The sequence below is a fragment of the Acomys russatus genome, chromosome 7 (assembly GCF_903995435.1).
Source record: "Acomys russatus chromosome 7, mAcoRus1.1, whole genome shotgun sequence".
Classification (NCBI taxonomy): domain Eukaryota; kingdom Metazoa; phylum Chordata; class Mammalia; order Rodentia; family Muridae; genus Acomys; species Acomys russatus.
Window position 1 is genome coordinate 23,368,453 of NC_067143.1, and position 23,895 is coordinate 23,392,347.

Genomic DNA, 23,895 nt, shown 5'->3' on the forward strand with positions numbered 1-23,895 from the left:
CCTGCCCTGTTCACCATGGAGACCAGAGCAAAACTCTGCTATCAGAGCAGTTCAAAGCGCTTCTCCCTTAGCGGCAGCCAGCCTGATCCGCCAGGTCATGAACGGAGCACCATTTATTTTCCTTTGGAAGCCCAGTCAGCATTTTCCCTCTGAGTGACACTTGAGCAGGACCTGCAGTGCTCTCTGGGTTCTGGTTGAGCACATTCTGTCCAGGAGCCTTCTCGGTGTCTTTCTGTTCTCAGTCTCTCTAGAGCCTCCAGCTCATTAGTGTGACGGAAGGACTCGGGCAGTTTGCGGCCCTAAGGACAACTCAGTGGCGAGCTTCGGGTGTCCCACAAATGTTGACGATCAATCGGTCCCCCACCTCTGCAGTTAGAATGCAGCAGTGCTGAAATCAGGACAGGCTCAGCACCTCACTGTTTCTCACAGCCAGGGTGCCCCTGCCACAGACCACGACGCTTGCCCAGGCCAGTGCCCACTTAGTCTCATTCCTGCTACAACATTCCAAGAAAGGCCTGTATCCTTGGTGCCATGTTCAGACTAAGAGAAGCTCCGTTCTGGGGCTTGAGGTCTTACACCTGCCTTTGGTGGCTGCACAGAAGCCAACAGGTGGCTGCCATACCTACAGAGCGCTTGCTGTCCTCTTAGTCCAGCCTACAGGTTTGGTGTGCTTTAGCCCGGTCCCCTTCAGCCGCCAGCATCCTATGGGTGATCTGAACGGTAATGCCGCCTCGTTCGCTAAAGAGGCCCTTCTTACCGGTTGAGAGGCAATTACAGGTTCATACCCTGTTCCCCGGGCAGGTGAGCAGTGCAGTAAACTGACCTGAAGTGAAAGGTGAATCTATAGGGGCTCCCCAGTGAAATGCTTGACAGAAGATAAGAAAGCTTCCTACAAAATACAGGCAGGGCTGATTAGCATGCACAGCTAGCCTCGAGAAAGAGGGATGTTAAGTAGAGCAGATGCCGCAGTGACATGTGGCTGTGCCTCCATGCCCCAGGTGAAAGTGATGTTCTCCGTTTCACCTCCACCACCACCTGGAAGAATCGCATCATCATCACGTGGCACCGGTACCGGCCGCCGGACTACAGGGATCTCATCAGCTTCACAGTGTACTACAAGGAGGCGTGAGTTTCTGAGTTTGGGCCTGTCGTTCTCATGTCCAGTTTGAGGGTGGGGATGACCAGGCCATGGGTTGTTGTTGAATGGCGTGGCTGATTAGAAAGTCATTAGGGTTTCCTGTGAAGAATCAAGCCCGGTGACCGCTTCGTCCTCATGTCCCAACCTGTGACAGCTGATCAGGAGAGTGTACTAGCTTCCGGACGTTCATTGTTCAGGTGGTATTGGTGTTTGGTTAAGTTCAACCCAAAGGGAAAAGGGCTGAACTTTTAGGAAGTTGGATCCATCCGAACTGTCATAGGCTATGATATGGACTTGGTTAAAATACTGTTTTAGCCTCTGTTCCTGAAATAACTCCATAGGCTATGCTGCTCTCACTGAGGTTACCCTGAACTGGCCCATTGTCTTCCACTGACTTTATGTGTGCATGATCTTGCCGGGACTTTGCTCTGGGTCTTGAGCCCTCTAGCATTAAAGAGGAGTGGAGCAGGACTAAATGTCAGTGTCAGCAGTTTCCTGGATCGTCCAAGACTTTCCCAGTACTGATATCATTACCCTGCCTATGCAGTCATGACTCGCTCCACATTGAAACTCTCTGAACTATTCCAGGCTGCGTGGTCATCCATCATCCCAGAAGCAAGAGGCAAAGGTACTGATAGCAGCTCCTGGTACCTTTGCTACTGCTGGACCTAGGATCCTGGGACCTGTTAAGAGCCCATAAGGAAGCTCAAAATTACACAGTGTTTGCATATATGGGAGTCGCCCCACCCCCAATCTCCCATTGTGATCACACATAGGTCATGCCAGCAGCCCTCTCATCTCATAAATGTAATGTCCTGCCCACTATGAAAGTGCTGCCAAGGAACTGGAGGGATGGCTCAGAGGTTAAGAGCACTGACTGCTCTACCAGAGGTCCTGAGTTCAATTCCCAGCAACTACATGGTAGCTCTCAACCATCTATAATGAGATCTGACACCCTCTTCTGGTGTGCAGGTGTACATGCAGGCAGAGCACTATATATGTAAGGAAGAGGAGGGAGGACGGATGGAGGAAGGAATGAAAGAGCGAGCTGCCAATACAATGCTAGTAATGTCAACTAGTGGCTTCACTAGTGCTATTCTCCGAGACAGTTAGGAAACAAGATATTTGACTGTTATGAGCCTATTCAAACATCAAAACCAGCTATCGTCATCTTATATTTTAGAGTTTGGGGGTTGGGTAGGTAAGAGGGTTAGTTTTGTTCGGAAGTTAGTCATTCTCTATCGTTACCCAGTGTCTGCTTTAAACAACCATGCTTGGTTTTTTTCTTATTAATTAAAAAAAAACTGCTCCAATTCAGAAGAAAGCCAGCATCTGCATGTCTTAGGAGCACCATTTTCAGTCCCTGTGAGTACGGAACTCGCTGCCTCTGAGGCTGCTTGTTTGGTTCTATGGTTCATAGCTGGCGAACCCCCAAGTCCAGATGCTTGATTTTATTCTTGTATAGAAATCTAATTGATGGTGAGTTTTATTTGGAATTCCCATTATAGAAAGTGTGACACACTCAGCCCCTGGGGAAAGTTCTTTGAGAGCTGTGGTGCCAGGGTGCTTCAGCGTTCTCTGGCCTTCGCCGATTGTCTTTCAGACCCTTTAAGAATGTTACCGAATATGATGGGCAGGATGCCTGTGGCTCCAACAGCTGGAACATGGTGGATGTGGACCTACCTCCCAACAAGGAGGGGGAGCCCGGCATTTTACTGCATGGGCTGAAGCCCTGGACCCAGTATGCCGTCTATGTCAAGGCTGTGACCCTCACCATGGTGGAAAACGACCACATCCGAGGGGCCAAAAGTGAAATCTTGTACATTCGCACCAATGCTTCAGGTATCCATGCCCCAGATGAGCGTGCTCCGCCCACCCCACCCCTGATTTCCTGACTTTTTATGCGCTGGCTATGGTTACACAGGCACAGTATGGCTGTAGGGCTAGCAACAAGATGCCTGTTGTTGCTTCTTAATACTGTACTACAATCTCACTACTAACACCTTACGTTCTGCTGAGCCGTCCTCTGGACTTAGAACCATCATAATATCTCTCTCTCTGTCCTATACCAACAAGCCTGTACCCTCCGGGGCAGCTTCTTTCTGAGTGCCCAGGATATGGCCACCTATGGCTGTTCTCGTCTGTTTCAACGCAGACTTCTAGGAACTGACATGGAACCTGTACACCACCACCTTCCTCTTGCGGCTCGCTGGCTCTCCATCTTTATTCTGTAGCCAGTGGTATTCTCAGCAGGCAAACAAGGGCTGAAGCACTGACAGGTGTAGAGTATTGTGGTACCCAAGTATTGACTGATTCCTCTGTATCTTCTCTTAATGTGCTTACGTACTAGTTCTCTAACTCCAAAACCTGGAAATGGCAAAAGCAAACGTGTGAATTTGTATGCAGAGACTGGAGGTAGGAAGATATGCTTCCTTGTAAAGATAATGACTGTTGCCGGGCGTGGTGGCGCACGCCTTTAATCCCAGCACTCGGGAGGCAGAGGCAGGTGGATCGCTGTGAGTTCTGGGCCAGCCTGGTCTACAAAGCAAGTCCAGGACAGCCATGACTAACACAGAAAGACCCTGTCTCAAACCCCCCAACAAAAAAGATAATGACTGTCTTAACACATTTGGGCTATGACAGCAAGAGTCCCGTAGACTGAGTGGCTTACACAGCAGAAACGTACTTCTCACAGTTCCAGAGGTTGGGAAGGCTGAGATCAAAGGCGTTGGCATTTTGTGTCTGTTGTGAGCCAACTTACTGGCTCATAGAGATCTGCTTGCTGTGTCCTCACATGTTTGAAAGAGCACATACAGGGATCTGTGGCCTTCTTCCTGCTAGAATGCGAATTCTGTTGATTAAAACTCTATCCTCATGACCTAGTCGCCTTGCAGAGCCCCAACACTCAAAAGGCTAGGGTTTCTACGTAGGGATTTGTGGGGTGAGGCTCACACGCAGTGCACAGCAGCAGATTCTGTTACAGTGACTACAGACTTGTACAACGTACGAGTAGCAGAGTAAGAAATTTTAAGAAATAAGCTAGAGCCTATGCACCCCTGTTTCTCCCACACACATCCCTGTAGTGTTCATAGAATGATTTTCCACACACTTGTAGTCCTGAGAATGGGTTGCTTTAGTGGAATTTCTTTTTCTTTTTCTTTTCTTTTCTTTTCTTTTCTTTCTCTGTCTTCTCTTCTCTTCTCTTCTCTTCTCTTCTCTTCTCTTCTCTTCTCTTCTCTTCTCTTCCAAGACAGGGTCTCTCTGTGTAGCCCTGGCTGTCCTAGACTCACTTTGTAGACCAGGCTGGCCTCAAGCTCACCGAGAGCTGCCTGCCTCTGCCTCCCCGAGTGCTGGGTATTACAGGCGTGCACCACTGCGCCCGGCTTACGTTACTGGAATGTCACGTGTGTGTTGGAATACATTGTTCATTTTAAAATTTGAGAGTAACAGTTCCCAGTGAATCGTTGTAGCAGATTTGAGAAGAAGCTCAATTTCTTCTTCTTACAGCAAATTCTTAACAAATCTGATTCTTCCTCCTAAGTGTTAAAAACTGCCTTTTGGCACCTGACCCCACAGGTGCTCTGGTAGTGACATACTTAGTCCATCCTCTGTCTCTACGTCATCTGGGAAACCGGCCATTGAAATGTCTAGTAGTAAACTGTTTTAGGACTACTTACCTTGGAAACCCTGAAGTGGCCAGGCAGCAAGTGGTTATGTCTTTCCTGCAAAAGCTGGCATTAGTCCAGATCTCCCAACATGCTGCCCCTCCACAGTTTTCAGAGCCATGAGCATCTCATACATCTGAACACCCTATGCTAGTTTACTCTCTGTGACGTGTGGTCCATGACTAGAAAGAGCCTTGCGAGGAAAGACTGTGACTTACATATCCGATCAATCGCAGAGTTTGACGATATGGAAGCCAAGGCAGGAACTATGGAGGAGTGCTGCTTACGGCGTTGCTTTCCGTGGCTTGCTCAGCCTGCTTTCTTACAGAACCCAGGACCACCAGCCCCAGGGTGTCCCCACCACAGTGGGCCAGCCCTAACCCCCTCCATCAGTCACTCATTAAGAAAATGCCCTACATGCCTGCCTACAGCCTGATCTTGAGGTATTTTCTCAGCTGAGTTTCCCTCCTCTCAAATAGGTTGTGTCAAGTTGACACACCTTTCAGATTTTAAAAACAGCTTGGTGAGACCTCATGTTTAAGTGACATACCATGATCCCATTTCTTTTTTTTTTTTTTTTTTTTTTTTTTTTTGGTTTTTCGAGACAGGGTTTCTCTGTGTAGCCTTGGCCGTCCTGGACTCACTTTGTAGACCAGGTTGGCCTCGAACTCACAGTGATCCGCCTGCCTCTGCCTCCCGAGTGCTGGGATTAAAGGCGTGCGCCACCACGCCCGGCTCGATCCCATTTCTTACATACTGGAAACTGCCAAAATCAGTGGGTCTTGTTCTGTGTGTGCGTGTGTGTGTGTGTGTGTGTGTGTGTGTGTGTGTGTGTGTGTGTGTGTGTCGTGCACTAGGGGGTGGAGATGCTGTAGCTGTGGCATTGATTTTGCTATGGGAACTCCAATGAGAGCATGGCAGTGGTCCTGGGATGTTTTCCTCTTTACATAAGTCAATTCTACTTTGTTCTTGTTGTTTGTGTGTGTGTGTTTGTTTTTCAAGACAGGTTTTCTCTGTGTAATCTTGGCTATCCTGGTCTCTCTTTATAGACCAGGCTGGCCTCAAACTCAGAGAGATCCGCCTGCCTCTGTCTTTCTGAGTACTGTCAAATTTCCAATCAGAGATGAAATAGTAAACAGGCCAGTTTGCCATTTGCTAAGACACACTGGAGAGGGGTGATTGTCATACGTAAATTAGCTAGCAGTATCTCTCATAGCCTCTCGGGTCCCAGCTCTGTGAGCCGTGTGTGAGTGTTGTGAAGAGAAAGATGGCACCCCAGCTGAGGCTCACCTTGTGATCTTGTTAGCCCATTGCCCAGGTTAGGCTTGCAGCTTCCTGTTGGTTTGCATCACACGCCTGGTAACCTCGACCTCCAGTTCCATTGTGTTTTCTGAAATGCCCTTTGTCCTTCTTTCCAGTCCCCTCCATCCCCCTGGATGTCCTGTCAGCATCAAACTCTTCTTCTCAGCTGATTGTGAAGTGGAACCCCCCAACCCTGCCCAACGGGAACCTGAGTTACTATATTGTGCGGTGGCAGCGGCAGCCACAGGACGGCTACCTGTACCGGCACAACTACTGCTCCAAAGGTGAGCTGGGCCAGCAGCCGGCCGGCCGGCAATGCCACTGGCCTTGTCTGTCGTCTGAGAGTCCCCGAGCCCGGTGTTACACCTGTCAAGTGCCAGGGTGGTTTCTCTGCAGCGCACACCAGCCCCCCTCCCCCACTAACAGTGCTCACCAGCACGTTTGTACATACATGGCTCTCATTCCCACCCTGTTCTCTCGAGTAGACAAAATACCCATCAGAAAGTACGCTGATGGCACCATTGACGTGGAAGAGGTGACGGAGAATCCCAGGACAGAAGTGTGCGGTGGTGATAAAGGGCCATGCTGTGCTTGTCCTAAAACGGAAGCCGAGAAGCAGGCTGAGAAGGAGGAGGCCGAGTACCGCAAAGTGTTCGAGAATTTCCTTCATAACTCCATCTTCGTGCCCAGGTGAGAGTGCCCTGTAGAAGTGCTGCATTTTGGTGCTGTTCAGCATGTCCCATCACTTTACTCCTTCCCGCGTGGTAGGGCACACAACCCGGAACCCACCTATGGCCAGCAGAGCTCCTGTTCTTGTAGGCTAGCTCTACAGGAAGGGGCCCAGGGCTCCTGTTACAGGAGGAGGTCCGCGTGTGTGTGTGTGTGTCTCTCAGACAGACAGACAGACAGAGAGACAGAGTGTGTTAGCTTCAGCCACGTCACCTCCCTCAGGGAGCAGGCAGGCTCATCTTCAGCTGGTGGTGGAAGCATTGCATAAAGCACGTGACCGCCCTCATGGAAACTAGTCAAGGGAAAGGCTGAGGTCTGTCCACTGACTCCTTCAACCCAGCAGAGACAGAGTGAAGCAAGTGGGGGCTGGAATCAGAGTCAGCTTCAAAAGGGACCCAACTTCAACACGTAGCCTTGTGTGTGATAACTTCCACGACAGCTGGGTTTCATAAGGAGAGTGGCCCTCTGTCTGTGTGCTCCCTCTGCTCCTGTGTTCTAGCCTAGGTTTCTGCAAAGTGAAAATGCAAATGAATGGCAGGGGAGCAGGGAGCTGGCTCAGTGGAAAAAGGCACCTACTCCTACTAAACACCTGAGTTCAGTCCTCAGAACCCATGTGGTAGAAGGAGAGAACTGACTCCCACAAGGTGTCCTTTGACCTCTGCCCTCATGCTATGGCCAGGGGAGAAGTAAATATATAAACTTTTTGGGGGGGATGGGGTTTGGGGTTTCTCTGTGTGGCCGTGGCTGTCCTGGACTCCCTTTGCAGACCAGGCTGACCTTGACCTCCCAGCAATCTCTCTGCCTCTGTCTCCTAAATTCTAGAATTAAAGGCATGCACCACTATACCCGGCTTAACTATTTTTTTTTTTTTTTAAATAAGAAAGGGGGTTGGAGAGATGGCTCAGAGATTAAGAGCACTGGCTGCTCTTCCAAAGGTCCTGAGTTCAATTCCCAGCAACCACATGGTGGCTTATAACCATCTATAAGGAGATCTGGTGCCCTCTCTTGGCAGGCAATCAGGACATTGTATACTTAATAAATAAATCTTGAGAGAGAAAAAAAGAAAGGAAAAGTTTAGTAGCAGCACTAGGAAAAGGCTAGAAAATAGAAAAAACTCAGTTTCACATAGATAGACAGACAGACAGACAGACAAATGGTGGTATAGCCATTCAACGGAATACTATTAGCAATGAAAAAGGAAAAATCTGAGTAATGATACAACATGCACAAGTCCTGAAAACTCCATCAAAAATTAAACAAAGCCAATCAGCAAAGAATAAATACTGTGTGGTTTTATATATCTGAAATATAGAGAGCAGAAACATGTGATAAAAGTTAGAGTTTCCTAGAGGTAACAATAGGATGGAGAGGAAAATAGGTAATCATTTTTTAATGGGCAGAGCTTCTGTTTAAGGCAATGCAATTGCTTTGGATATAGTGAGAGTGAGGTGCCATCCCCAGTCCCCACAGTACCACAGCTGCCTGTAGATCTCTGGGCTCGGCCCTTCCTCTGAGCTTCCCCAAGCCTTTAGCAGCTGTTTTCCTACTGGTATTTTGCCTTTGGTGCCTTTCTTGGATTGTATCAACACATGGATTTTTGTTTCTTTAATTTTATATATATATATGTATATTTTTACACATATATACAATATATTTCCTATAGCAAGAAGTACCATGACACAATCAGGAATTATATAAATGTTACATTCTTAGTGTTTTGGCTATTTGTATTTGACAGCCTTGAAGAAGTCATCTTTCCTATCTTGGTGTATCTGAATTTCAGAATGTAAATCAGTCTCCCTCACATATTGTCCATATCAACTTAAAACACCTATCTAGACCTAAAAACATCTTAACCCCTAAACAACTAAGCTTCATTGTAAAACTAAGCTACCTGGTCTTCAACTCCATCAGAGACTTGATAAGGAATACACTTGATTACCTGAGTATGCCGGGAGTGCAGGTTAGTAGCTTTCCAAATGAAAAGATGACAGAGACAGTTTTCTACCTGGATAGTCACCAAAAACTCTCAATAGCATTGGAGCATCTTCTTCAGCCTTCTGGCCCAATAGAGCTGACAGACATATTTGTAAGTCAGGATCTATTGAGGACTTTCTTACCCTGTCGGCAGAGTTTGGCTGTCAACTCTGCCTGTATCCAAGTTTGCCCTTTGTTTAGGAAGATTTCTGTCTGTGGTAGAAATGAGGACCTTTTGTTCAGTGGCTAGTTTGCCACATTTGAAGCCATCTCCATAAGGAGGTTCTTTGATGCTCATCATCCTCTTGGAGGTAGGCTGGGTGTTGCCAAAAGTTACTCAACTATAATAGAAGGTTTACTTCCAATGCTTTGAAAAGTGCTATAGCAAGCTGTTTAGGAGAAATAAGTTATACAAAATAAATGTTAGTAGATTAAATCATGGTCATGTCAATTGCTAGTCTGCTCTTATTACAAAGATACACATCTTAGGTGCAGCAGATAGATATGACTCTATAGAACAATAAGGAAGCATAGGTAGACAAGGTCTTCAAAAACCCCAGAGACATGCGGAATATGGCATTTGAAAAGACATGGATTTTAAGATGACTTTCTTGATAATTGTGAAATAGTCAGAGATAGCCATCTTACCCTGAAGAGTCAATAGTGAAGGAAATAAAGGCCTGCCAGCTCTGGAGGTACAAGTCCTTTTGAGAGTAGAGCTCCTGGCTTCTCGGTGGCTTTCTTCCCCTCCCCTCCTCTCACAGCTGAAGCCACAGGAGCTTCCAGTTCCCTGTAGCATCTGCCCACTGGGGGCAGCATCTGTCAGTCGTCAGATTGTTGCGTTGCCGTTGAAGTCAGCTCTGTAGGTCAGGAAGCACTGCTGTTTCGTTTTGTCTTGTTTTGACCCATGTTCCCTGTGTATCGTGTGTGCGTTCTTGAATTTGAAAGCCTGAAGGCAGGAAAGAGATTAAAAGGTGCTTTGAAACCTGGGTGCCTTGACCTCCGATGTCCTAATCAATTTACCTGCTGTTTGAACCTTGCGTCTTGGACCTACACTCTCCAACACCAAATCTCTTTCCCTTCATTGGGTTGTCTGTGTGAGCCATTTCACCTGAGCCAACGCTCAGCTAGTAAGAGTTCGTCTGACCACAAGAATGGCCAGGTATAGAGTGTCCCAAGGAGGCCAGGAAGGAAGTCCTCCCCTACCCCCATCCTGCCGTGGGCGTCAGTCAAATCCAGGACTCTTCTAGGCACTGCCAGGAGTTCAGGTTGAGTCAGACTTACTAGTCCTTTTACTGTTGCTAACAAATCACCTGATGCTGGGTAGTGTGCATAGCTCTAAAGTCAGAGGAGCATGGAGCTAGCATGTGCTCTGCTTTGATGGAGGCACCCTCCGCTGTGTCGCGCAGCAGACGTGCTTGTGAGCTGGAGAGAGCACAAGGCAGACAGGAAGCTGCGCCCAAGTTGAAAGCTTGGTTTTGTTTGTATGATAACTCCTCTCTAGAAGCACTAAGCCTCCTCGAGAACAGCACCCTTTGTCACACCAGGGTGGTTCCCCTTAACAGGCCCATCCCCGAAAAGTTCTTTGTGCAGGTGCTGCACCGGTGACCAGACATCCAACAGTCCGACATGAGAACCAAGGGAGGACACACCGTCACAGAAAGCCTCTAACATTTAGTTGTACTCAGATGACATCACCTTTGTTGCTGTTGTTTGTATCGTTAGCCACGGAACACCTGGTCAAGTGATGGGGCAGCAGGGCTGTGGTTGACCTAGACGGGACTGTGCAATTTTTGCACTGTGGGTTTGGAACGAGTTTCCTCCCGGCCAGATCCTGTGTGCTGAATGCTGTCACCCAGTCACATCACCTCACTTTCTATGTGACACCTAAAACAAGCGCAACGTGCAAATAGGTGTCCCCATGCCTGCCTGATGGGTCTTTTGGCTTCGTTTGGTTATTTTGTTTGTTTGTTTGTTTGTTTTTGCCTCCTACCGAGGCACAGATCTGGCATCCATATAAGGTCTAGCAAGGTCCCTGTAAAGGAGCATCCTAGATGGCAGGAGTGAAATCTGTTGTTGTACAACTGAATGACCTAAAACCTATTCATACCTTTGTCATTCTAGGCACAGTTTGTTTCGGGGCTAAATGTAAGTAAGTCAGATTTAGTCCTTCTGCATGGTCTAACTCTGCCTATAAGTTTATAGTAGAATGGAAGCTAGTGTTTGTAAGTTTACTAACTAAACTTGGTATTTAGCAAAGGACTTTCACTGGCCTGCATCTTTGTTTTTCACTCAGTTTAGGTCCCTAAAATGTTGAGAAGTACAAGTTTTTCCAGCCGCAGTAGGTTGCTTCATGGAGTGAAGCAAGCTGACAGTACGGTGTGCTGTTGGTCACCCCACTCGGGGTGCAGCTTTTGACCAATCAGGGCCACTTTGTTTATGGCATCCTCAGTCTTCTAATGCCTGTATCACCTCCCTTTCCTGGTCTTGACTCTGTGTGCGCAGAAACTGTTAGACAGTCTGCTAGAGTGTAGTGTTCATAAGTAAGTAGACTTCTGAGTCTGCTTGGCGCCATAACCCAGTTTGTTAGGGGTGGCCCAAGGCGAGGATTGAGCCCAGTGTCATTTTGTAGTAAATCAGGTGATCAAATGCAAGCAACTTCTTACATGTAGTCACAGGTTTGTGTTGTGTTGGCTTTGGAAGGAGGTACAGGAAATGTAATCGTAATGTCTCCCTAGCACACTCCCCAAAAAGAGGAAAAAGAAAAGAAAGGAAAAAAATATGACTGCCTGTGTCTTTCCTTCCAGGGAAGTAGGTGCTCTGATGATTGGTAGACTAGTGCCCTGATTTCCTGGCTCTTCCTTCCCCAGCACTATAAAAAAACAAGTGCCCATTCCTGACTCCTGAGTTGGGCACCTGCACGGGCAGTTTTTATCCTTTTAGTGGGAACTGGCATATCAACACCCAACAAAGAACTGTGGCTTTGATAGCAGATGCTTCGGCTGAGCAGACTGCGGAGTATACGCCCTGGCTCTCAACTTTACTCTTCCAGATGTTGGCGTAGGGAACATCATTAGCCTGGGATGGCTTTCAGGGTGCCTCGCTCTGTAATGTGAACTTCCGTTCCTCTCTGCTGGGCTCTTCTGTACTGAGAATGATGAGCTCCATACTCTAGGCTCCCTTGTCATCCTGCACTCTTAATGTTGTTACCAGATGGAGTGCATCCCGCCTGTTCCTCTCAGCCCTTGCCCAGTCACAGCAGTGCCAGCAGTAGCGTCAGTACCCACCGTTCACCCACAGCTAACCTGAGGTTTGCTTACACCTCATGGGGTGCTTGTCTGGTGTTATATTTTTATTTTCTCAGTTTTAATAAATATTAGAACCCTGACTTTAAGGTTTCTGAAGGGAGGAGGAGCCCCGGCCATCTGTTGTTGCAGGATATTTGATCACACTGTGAACGCCAAGATTGTGTAAAACCTGTTTCTAGTTGTGGTATGACTCAGCCCTAGCACACACCTTTAATCCAAAAGCTTTCTGTAAACAGGATTAAATAAAGTCAACCATAGATCAAGAGGTGGAACAAGCAACCAGGTGACAGGAAGTGAACATAGGGAAAAACCATAGAGACTGAGAGGAAGTCCAGAGGATGGATAGAGAAATGCATAGGAAGTAGAAAGGAGGGACATTCAATGTGAAGGACTTTTAAGATGTGGAGGAATAGAGGGGCATTTTCCTTCAGGGACATCAGTGAGTAAGAAGGTCAGCTAGGAGCTTTTTCTTCCCCTCTGAGCTCCTAGGTTTTCACCCCAGCTTCTGCCTCCTGAGTCTTTATTGATAAAAATCTAATGTTTGGGGTTTTGTTTAAAAACAACCATCTGTTCCCATCGTTTTTCTGTTGTGTCTCAAGCCAACACAACTCAATGGCAGATCTTTGGAGGTCACAGGTACCCACTGCTAAGGAGGAAGCCAAGCCAGGATGCATACTAGGGACAGAGGCATCCATCAGTAGGAGCCCCTGGTCCTCAGGAAAAAGCCCTGAGATTTAGGTACTTGCTGGTTGCTTAAACTAGGGCATCTTCATTGCAGAGATCAAAGAAGCCACTACCATAGGCCTTTGGGTCCCTCCTTGTGTGTCTTAGGCCTAAGCTACCTCACCTTTGCCCTGATCAGTCTTAACGAGGCTGGTTAGTTTGTCATATGTAATGCCCAGCCATCAGGTCTGACCAAGTAGCACTGCCAGGTAAAACAGAACAATGCCTGACTGAGCGTGCCTGACACACCATTGCCGGACAGTGTGTATGTGTGTGTGTGTGTGTGTGTGTGTGTGTGTGTGTGTGTGTGTGTTGTGTGTTTCTCTGAGACTGCTACAGAGAATGCAAGACAGCTCATGAAGAAGGAAATCCCCTCATTATTAGTTGGTTCTTATCCAAGGAGCCTGAATAGTTTCTTTTATTTCAAGGTTAGGGTTTTCCTTTTCTGTTATTTCCACCCTGGCCGTAGAAAAGACAAAGAAAGCCGAAGAACTTACCAGCTGACCTTTTCTTCCTTTCAGACCTGAAAGGAGGCGGCGAGATGTCATGCAGGTGGCCAACACCACCATGTCTAGCCGTAGCAGCAGGAACACCACTGTGCCTGACACCTACAATATCACAGACCCAGAGGAGCTCGAGACAGAGTACCCTTTCTTCGAGAGCAGAGTGGACAACAAGGAGAGGACCGTCATTTCCAACCTCCGGCCTTTCACTCTGTACCGCATCGATATCCACAGCTGCAACCACGAGGCTGAGAAGCTGGGCTGCAGCGCCTCCAACTTTGTCTTTGCAAGAACCATGCCAGCAGGTACGGCAGGTAGCCCCACAACAGCTTACAGCCTAGGGGGAAAGACTTGACAGCCCTCAGATTCAGTCCTACGGATGTGGCCGTTGGTACACAACCTTGTCCATTAGGTACCTAACAGAGAACACCATGTTCCCAGCGCCAGCTCCCATCCCAGGCTCCTTCAGGGCTCCCACTCCTTGGCTTGGTTCACACGGTGCACTCATGCATCCCCGTGCCATTCTATGCAAAGCTGAGTGACCGAGTTAGCTTTCCAGCACTGTCACAAAACACAGGAGATGATCATCTTACTTGAAGGAAAGCATTATTTGGGGCTCAGTGTTTCGGGAGTTTCAGGCTATAGGCACTTGCCTCGTTGCCTTTGGGCTTGTAGTGACACAGCACATGGTATCAGCAGCAGTAGATGGTAAAGGAAACCTATTCCCCCTCATGGCAGCCGTGGAGAAAGAGAGGAAAGGCTGCTTCATTGGCAGCTTCTCGGTGCCCTGACTTCTTTCAGTGAGGACCCATCTCCTAACACGTCTGCCTCTTCTCAGTAGCGCCATAGGCTAGAGATTGAGGACACAAAGCTTTCTTAGGCCACCCTGTGACAGGCACTTCGGGTCCAGAATAAAGCAGCTGCCTTGATTCAGAGGGAGCAGTGTCCTCATGGTCCTGCAGGCCTGCTTCTATAGCATCCCTTCCCTTGTAAGTTAGAGGCTGCCTGTCTCCCAGACAGCCATTCACCTGTCTTTGAAGCTGGGTCAACTGACACTTCTCATTTCCGGAGGAAGTGTCAAGCAGTGGGAAGAAGAAAGCATGATGGGAACTGGGGCAGAAGGAAGTGCTGAGATCGGCTCTGGCACTCACATGCAACCCTCAGCCTCCTGTACCTCTGTTTCCCCATCCCCCTAGAAGAGGCCTAGAACAGCCTACCTCCTGCCCAGGGCCGTTTTTGGCTGTTAGTCTTAACAGCTTTGGTTCACCACCTCGGTTTCAGAAGTGAGACCGGCAGCAGCTGGAAGGGGTGAGGGCACGAACCGCTGCCTCAGAGGCCAGCCTTGTACCTGGCCCTTCCTCCCGTGCGGGAGCTGCAGTTGCTGTAAGGATGTGGGCTGCAGAGAGTCAGTGTCACAGCTGGAGGCTTGGCACACTGAAGCTCACTACTCGCCTCCAGGGCTACTGTGTTTAAAGGGTTATTTTTATTTTTTTAGGTAGGGAAATGGACTGGGAGAAAGCCACATGGGTTGTCAGGGCTGTCCACTTGTACTCAGTCACAGGTTTTTCCAGTCAGAAGGGAGGTGCTGCGGCATCCGGAGATGACAGGTCACCAGGCAGGTCCAGTCCCTAACCCTCCATCTTGTGCCAGCAGCCCTCTCAGGAGGACTCCTACAAGGTCCCTAATGAGGGTCCTGCATACACATAGATTAGGGGAGGGTCATCCTCTTGTTAGTTAGCCCACTGTCTGCCATCCTTTCTGGAGCCTTAAACCCAGTTTGGCTGCTCGCTTACCTTGTTGATGCAGAAGGAGCAGATGACATTCCTGGACCAGTGACCTGGGAGCCAAGACCTGAAAACTCAATCTTCTTAAAGTGGCCAGAACCGGAGAACCCCAACGGATTGATTCTGATGTACGAAATCAAATATGGATCGCAGGTCGAGGTAAGACTATAGGACCATGGCCTGCAGCTGCCTGGGTTTCTGTCTGCACTGAGAACACACGCTATAGCACGGCGAGACAGCACAGAGGTGGCCAGTCAGCAAGGAGCAGGATCTCCCCAGCAACCCCATGCCCTGTTGAGTAGTAACCAGGTGCGAGGAGCCATCTGTACCTACACCTACAAACAGCATCACCATAGATAGGCTTTGTGCCATAGACTAGACAGGTTTTGATAACTTTTCATTCCTCTGGAGTTAACATGCTTGATCACAGTTTGCCACGTGCCACCTGAAGCCTGTCTTTTCACAGATGTAATTGCTTCTTTTATATTGGTGATGCCCTGGACAGTCGTTCGGTAGCAGCTGGGCAGCAGGAGTTAGTTACCAACATAGTGGGCTTGAGCTAGCAGGTGCCAGGCCTCGATCCTGCTTGTAGGAAATTTAACACTTTCTGCTTCGTTTCCACAGGATCAGCGGGAATGTGTGTCCAGACAGGAGTATAGGAAGTACGGAGGGGCCAAGCTTAACCGGCTAAACCCGGGCAACTATACAGCCCGGATTCAGGCTACCTCGCTCTCTGGGAATGGATCGTGGACAGATCCTGTGTTCTTCTATGTCCCAGCCAAAAGTAAGTCTTACTGAGGGGAGATGCATAGTAAAAAATAAATAAATAAATGCTGGCTGGACCAGAACTCAGAAGCCCTGGGCTTCCAAGGCTCTCTGGTTTTCTATTAGAACAGAGTTGGCCAGGTTGAGGAGACGGCTTATTAAGAAACGCACCCACTTGAGCGTCTAAGTTCAGATTCCCCACATCAAGACTAGGCGCGGTAGTGTGCTTCTGTAACCTCCGTGTTCAGTAGATTGACATCTGTGCCACCATCACTGCTACTGCCTCTCCCCCCTCACCCCCACACACACTTTATCCCACAGGTCACAGTAAGGAACCAGTGTGTTGGGATCTAGAATCAGCCTAGGAGGATGCTGAACCTTGTATCCTTATCTCATGTGACAGACTAGAAGAGGGTCCTACAACCTGTGGGGAGCCAGAAGCCTTTGAGGAATTTTGCAAAGCACTGACTTGAACTTTCTACCTCCTGCCCGGCCAGTGAGGCTGGCTAGGGCTCAGCCCGGGGCTCAGAATCACAAGGTGAAAGGATCCAGAGGAATCATCTGGTCTCCTGCTCTGGGGCTAGAATCTCTAGGACTGCTTCCCAGGCAGAGGCACTCTTCTCCCTTCATCTCTCGGGGTGGGGGGGGGGATATACTTTTCACCTACCAATATGCATTGAAAGATACTGTAGCCACCACTTTGCACAGAGACTGGTGGGTAATGTTATAAGTTTCACTGAAGCCACTGAGAAGATAGGATTCTTAGGCTGCTCTGTGTGATGATTTCAGATTTAAAACTTAATGTTGTAAAATGTTTCAGTGCAAGGGATGCATACTTGTTTGACTGTGAAAATTTAGTCTTTTTGGTGAATTTTTACATGTCTTATGAGAAACCAAATTTTGAAATTATTTCATGTTCATGTAGTATATGCACAAATATCTAATAGAATCCATGCGAATTACTTTCGCACGCCACTAGAATCTCAGCTCGGGTTAGAATCTTGGGTCTGGTGAACTGTTGTTTCCTAGTGTCTTTGTCCCTGTGGGTCTCTTCTGGATTCTTGATTCACACAAGGTCTAAACAGATCCTGAGTACTCATCCAAAAGAAATGAAGTTGGTTGTGTCAGAGAGAAGTCTGTACTCTCTTGTGTATTGCAGCACTAGTCACAATAACCAAACACTGGTAATAACCAAAGTATGAGTGGATGGGAAATGTGCTAAATGTGCATAACAGAATATTCCCCCAGCAAGAGAAAGTAGAGAAAGATAAATACCATGTGGCCTCACATATCTAATAAGTCTAAAAGAGAGAACTCTTGAGGAGTCCCATGGGTTACCAGCGGAACTTAACTTCAGGGGTGTTGGTTAGAGGGCACACGTTTTCAGGTAGACGGAAAGAAAGAATTCAAGAGATAAATTATATAACATAATAACTGCAGCTAATAAGGCATTCTTGAATATTGCTAAGAAAGTGTTATTACCACAAAAAAAAATGGTAACAATGTGAGTTAATGCTTATGTTAATTAGACTAATGTACACATGCTTTGAAATATTTTGTACGTGGTAGATATGTACATATAATACGTACTATATAATTTCATGTCAGCTAAAGCTCTGATAGTCCACCTAGTCAGTTCCAGGTATTCAAAGGTATTCATGATATTTGAAAATCCTCATAGTGACAACAAAAGGACAGAGGTGAACATAATTATAAACAGTCAGCTAGGATTCTATGTATCTGCTGCTTATATGCCTAGATTTAGGTTTTAGGGATAATGAGATGGAGAATTCTGTCAGTTATTATCTGAGTTGTCTCATTTATTCCAGATAACTTAGTCTCATCAGTTAGCGTGCGTGTTTTAACTCTCCATTGTGACGTCACAATAGCTCTCCATTGTGACAAAACACTAGAGGGAGAGATGACCTATTTCTGCTCACAGTTTCTCAGAGGTTGTAGTCCATAGTCAGTTGACCCTGTTACTATTGGACTGTGCTGAAACAAAAACATCACAAGCAGGGAGTACATGGTGGAACAAAGCTGTTTACCTCTGAAAGAGAGAACGGGGCCAGGTTCCACAGTTCTCTGAAGGACGCCTGCCTTCCAGTGACCTAACTTCCTCCCTCTCGGTCCTTCCTCCTAATGTTGCCACTAGTCCCCAGTAACGCCACATGCGGGATGGCTACCAAGCCCTGAGCGTCCAAACCTTTGGGGGACATTGTACCCTCTAACTCTAGTACACTGGTGCTGCCACACGAACATCATAGCCCTGTTGTTTCTGCAACTCTCTTCAGGCTTAGCCAGAGTTCCCTCACCCTTCTGTGTACTTCTGGGGTACAGGGCCTGGGTCGAGAAATTTAGTGGTGTCTCTGCAGTGGCAGCCTTAGCTTCTTTGAGGAGAGGGCATGTTTGTAGCTGCTCTGCTGTTCTGTGTGTGTAATGTCAAGACCGGCATGCCGCTGGGAACCTTAAGAGGCCCTCTGATGCGGTTTCTCTGGTGGAAGTTGGCTCATCCCCTGGGGAGATTGATGCTGCGTTCGAGCTTTCTTTGCTTCTGGGAAGTTTCCCCAGTTTGCGACAAGACTCTTCGGGTGCGGCCTAGTGTGGTTTCCTTGTGTTTAATCCTCAGGGGAGGGACACTCTGAAAGCTCCACACCACCTGCTGTTTCTAAGGAACTCTGCGTGCTTGAGTTCTATTAAGTTCCTCTCCAGACTTCTCCCTTCCAGATTAAATATCCTCAGGTCTTTCTGCCCTTTCTTGAAGACCAATTGCAGAGACAATTTTCCAGCAGTTTTGCTCTTCTGGATGTGTTCCAGTTCCTCTGTGTCCTTGTTGAAATATGAAACTAAAAAAAAAAAAAAAAAAGACACAGCACAACCTGACTGGTAGCATCAGGAATACAAAGCTAAGAACTAACTCTCTTATGGGAGAAGAAAGGCTGGGTGCTTCTCACTTGGCAGTTATACCTTTGAGCATGTCTAAGAATTGGAAGGTGCTGAACCTCATCAATTTTGAAAGATAGTTGATTAAGAAATAAGTTTAGGGAGGAATGGGAGGATGCACAGGATGGAATAGCAATTGAAGTGTAATATGAATGATTTTATTTTTCAATTAAAAAACATTAAAAAAAAGAAATACGTTTAATTTGAAAACCTAATTCAGCTTTTGTAATATTTCAAGAGTAAGAATAGATTTTAGAGCTGCACCACCCCTTGGTGAGTGAGTTACGTCAGTGCCTGGCATGCCGTGGGAGAATGACGTGTTCCCAAGTACATGTGTCCAGTGAGTGCCCAGCTCCCTTCCAATAGACATTTCTAGTTCTTATTTGCTGTTGTGTTCTCCATGTGCGCTCGTGGGCTTTTGTGCCACCGCACACGTGTGGAGAGGTCAGAGGATGACTTTGAAGAGTTGGTTCTCGGGTTCCGGGGCTTGAACTCAGGTTGCCAGGGTGACACAGCAAGCGCCCTTACCCACAAAGCCATCCCGCTGTGTAGACGTGTCTACCTGAGTGTCCAGTAGTTACTGTGGACTTCTTATAAACTTTAGGAGGTCTAAAGTGCTGCCGCTGGAGTGCCTCTCCATCCTTTTCGGTTTCCTTATCTGCATCCCATCGCTCACTCAGATCAGGGCTCACAGCTGTCTTCTCTTGCTTTTCTCCAGATGCTCTCTCCTGTGTATCTGTTCCTTTTTCCATTTGAGCTGAAGCCTTGTAGATTCTCCGTGGTATCCATCTGGACTCCAGCCTCCCAGTGCTTATGTTGAGGCTGTTATGAACAAGCGCTGCAGGAAAGCCATGATCTCACTTTGGGACTTGACTTGCCAGTTGCCATTGCAACCCCTGGGAAAGTTAGGTCATCTCTCTGATGTTAATATAGAACATGATTTCTCTCTGAGGTCTGAATTGAGCAGCGCATGCCATGCCGTGGCAGAATGGTATGCTCCCTTAACTCTTTCCAAACATGACAGTACACAGGGCCCCCCAAGTCTGTCCTTTCACACATACATCTCCCCAATACACATGAATCTATAATCAGTTTACTTCCGGCCTTGAAGAAGTTCACTAATGCTTTTTTTAATTATTATTTGAATGTTTTAATTTTAGATTTTGAAAATTATATGAGTACTGTATTTACATCATCTCACGTCTTCCGCAACTCCTCCCATGTTCCTCTCATGCTCAAATTCATAACTGTTTCTTTAATTATTTTACACAACATATGCACATACACATATATATGCATAAACACACATATTTTCTATATATATTTATATGTGTGTCATAGGTACATACGTACGTACATACGTACATACATACATACATACATACATACATACATACAGCCTACCAAGCCCTTTAAATGTTATTTGTATGTACACATGGTTAGAACTGACCACTTGGGATTGTATAACCTATCAGACAATTTATTCCTGAAAAAGACTGGTTCTCCTTCTCTCAACAGCCATTGCCTGTAGCTTTTCATCTAGTGGTGGGGTCGTAGTAGACTTCCCCCAATCCAGTAAGCATGTCAACTGTTGGAGTCATTATGCAAGTTTAGGTAACCATGTTGCTGAGATTGCATGTATGCCGGTGTTACATATACAAGGTGCCATCTCTCAGCAGACACCCTGGTCCTCTGGCCCTTAGCATCTTACCACTCACTTTTTCTGCAGTGTTCCATGAGCCTTTATTGTGGCAGTCGTAATGTAGATATGTCAGTTGTAAATGAGTACCCCACAGTCAGTTGTTCCCTGCGTTTTGACCAGTTGCAGTTTTCTCTAATCCTCTCTATCTGCTGCAGAGAGAAGCTTCCCTGGTGAGGTCTGAGAGCTGCACTTTACCTGTGGGTATAAGCACGAGAATTTAAACTGCAGTTAGAATGTACTGGTTTAGGAAAGTGACAGTAGTAGGTTCTTCTCTAGGGTCCATGACCTCATCCGTTAGAGATTATAGGCTAGGTTTACAGTATCAGGCAAGAATTTCCTCCTGTTGAGCAGGCTTAAGTCCAATTAGACAGCTGTTGGTTGCCCCAAGATATAAATGCCACTGTTGCACACTCAAAAAAATATTTTGATGTCCTTGTCACTGTTGTGGTATATAGGCCTTACTGCTGGGCCACCTCCTTTTTAGCTGAAGAATGAAACGGGTTTTTTTGTTTTGTTTTGTTTTTGTTGGTAGTGGTGTTTTTTGTTTGTTTGTTTGGTTGGTTGTTTGGTTGGTTGGTTGGTTGGTTAATGTTTTGGTTTTTTTGAAACAGGGTTTCCTCTGTTGTAACCCTGGCTGTCCTGAACAGGCTTTGTAGACCAGGCCAGCCTCAAACTCACAGAGATCTGCCTGCCTCTATTCCTGACTGCTGGGATTAGAGCTATATGCCACCATGCCCGGTGTGCAGAATGGAATGAAAACCACTTAGCTGGAACCAAACCCTTCATCAGTGCAGTCAGTCTACAAAACTGCATGGGAAACTATTTCCCTGAGGGAAAGCACACCTTCCTCCCTCAGGATTCCCGCTAAAGGACCATTTCCTGAGGGGCATCCGTGTCTCCCCTATGTCCTCTTCCCCTTATGCATTCCTGCCCAGTTTGGTACTCCCCCTGTCTGCATGCTGAATCCTGACATCTGGCAGAGCTTTCAGAGGTACAGACCCTTGGTGCCCGTCGTGTGGTGCCCACCACCCAGGCACTGGTGGCAAGCTCTGTGGCAAGCTCTGTGGTCTCAGACCTGAATTTGTTTCACATGATGGTAGAAAATTCAGAGCATCATTGCCAAGAAGTGTCATCTAGTGTGTGGAGGGCAGCGGGTGATGAGCAAGCTGCCCATCAAACTTCTTACAGATCAGCATATCATGAGCAGTTCGTGTGTGTGTGTGTGTGTGTGTGTGTGTGTGTGTGTGTGTGTGTGTGTGTGTGTAAGAGTCTGTTCATTTTACTTCAACAAATGTATGCACTTCCATGAAACTACATACAAAAGTGATTTGCCTTCAGGCCATCGTTTGAGCTATTTAAAGGAATATGTACTTCAGTCTGTATTTATTTGCCTTTTTCTCCAAATGAATCTGTCTGTTTGCTGGGCTAGTCCTGACAGTACCTTGAAGGTTCCTACTGTGTGATGGGGTTACGAGTAAAGGCTTTTTCAGAGACGGTTTTGTCATATTTCCAACCAGAGATTTAAAAAAAAAAAAAAAAAAAAAAAACAATAACATAAGCCAATTACTCACCTCATGATATCTTCCTGTTTCTGCAGCAACATACGAGAATTTTCATGCATCTGATCATCGCTCTGCCAGTTGCCATCCTGCTGATCGTGGGGGGCCTGGTGATCATGCTGTATGTCTTCCATAGAAAGAGGTGAGTGTCTGGGCCAGCATAAGATGACCGTTGTAGTGAGCTGGCTTGATGATGTGAACTTGAATATAGATTGTGGGGAAAACACACTAGACAACCCAAGTTCCTGGTCCGACATCCTTCAGAGGGGAAAAAAGAACATTTCCTAATGATGATCCGCAACAGGAAAGGCGGGGGGGGGGGGTTGGCTCCTTTCTCAGTACCCATCATCTCCTTCTTGGGCTGTTCTGGCACACGTACCTGCTGGCTTGTGAAGCGCTCCTCCAAGCATGCCAGTTTAGCCCTCGCATCCAGTGAACCTTGTTGTTTCCAGTGAAGCAAAGAAATGTGTGTTCCTTTAAACGCTCTCATCTGAGGCCACGGCAGAAGCCAAAAGACTCGTCTGTAGATGTTTGCTGGCCCACCAGGGCCTAAGTCAGGAGTGCAGACAAGGGTCCGTTAGCAGTGAGCATGCTTTCTCTCCCTCTCTCAAGATAATTCATGAACCAGGGGAGAGAAAAGTATTTACAGAAATGTATAGAGATGGCGTTTGTTGACATGAATTTCATCTTTTTTTTTTTTTTTTTTTTTAACAGAAATAACAGCAGGTTGGGCAACGGAGTGCTGTATGCCTCTGTGAATCCTGAGTATTTCAGTGCAGCTGATGGTAAGGGTCCTGGCCAAGGTGGGGGACTATGGAGCTGCCGGGTATTGTTAGTTGGAGAAGCGCTTTCCATAACTCTGACGTACCTTTGTCCTGTGATATGCCTTAGACAGCATTTCGTATTGTCTCGTAATAACATTTCTTGTTAATAACATTTTTAGCACTCCAGTGCCTTTGAAAAAGTTCTGGGACTCTCAGAAGCGCCCATGAAAACCAGGCTCTAGAGATGCAAATGGCCAAAATCAGTCTACTCAGTTGCTTGAAATGTCGCAAGAGTGACAGAAGCGTTCTAATATCTCTTGTCTAGTCAGACAGAGGACTGCTGTGGCCACCAGGCAGTCCTGAGGGGTTTTCAGCTCAGGGGTTGGATTCCAGCTGTTCGATTTACTGTATAGCTTTGCTTTGTATGCTCTTGAGCTGCTGCTGTTCTGTCCTGACTAGGGTTGCACAGCTTAGCCCCCCCCCTTCCTCCCCTTCCCCCCTTCCTTTCCCCCTCCCCCACTCCCATTTATATTCCCTTTGGCAGTAACTAATGAAAGTCATTTAATTAAATGCTTCAGAAGTTCTGACTCGGAGCCTGGGTTGCACCTAGTGGTTATTAGTGCTTACGCTTAACTTTAGATATCTTACATAAGTCGGGGAGGGTTCCTGTAATGCTAATCCCTACATTGGGGGATTTTCCAAAAATGATCCCACTTCCTCAATAAGTCCCCGTAACAGTCCTCATGCCTGTCTATATGCAGGGAAGGAAAGAGTTTCCCAGAAGGGTTTACTGAGGCTCACCAGCCAAGCAGTAGGAAGTCAGGACAGGGGGTCAACCCCAGCCTTCCTCCTGAGCCCTTATATTGTAACTTCTGAAAGGACTGTGACCTGCTGGGGCCAACAGGGAAGCTAGCCACAGGAGGGGCTAGAGCAGGTCCTTGTGTTGCTGGAGAGTGCTCAGGAGAAATGCGTCTTTGCTGCCTTCTTGCTGCAGAAGTGTAAATTGATGTACGGAAGATAAGAAATAGGATTA

The 23,895-nt window shown here is 47.1% G+C and overlaps 1 protein-coding gene across 1 annotated transcript in view; it reads left to right on the forward strand.

Moving 5' to 3' along the window:
- Positions 1–23,895, forward strand: part of Igf1r (insulin like growth factor 1 receptor) — a 276,403-nt gene that overhangs the window by 229,131 nt on the left and 23,377 nt on the right. Inside the window, 10 exon segments of the mRNA XM_051148717.1 lie at positions 999–1,125; positions 2,742–2,980; positions 6,222–6,389; positions 6,591–6,795; positions 13,364–13,650; positions 15,152–15,288; positions 15,754–15,913; positions 22,137–22,150; positions 22,152–22,240; positions 22,813–22,883. Coding sequence (XP_051004674.1) covers positions 999–1,125; positions 2,742–2,980; positions 6,222–6,389; positions 6,591–6,795; positions 13,364–13,650; positions 15,152–15,288; positions 15,754–15,913; positions 22,137–22,150; positions 22,152–22,240; positions 22,813–22,883 — 1,497 coding nt within the window.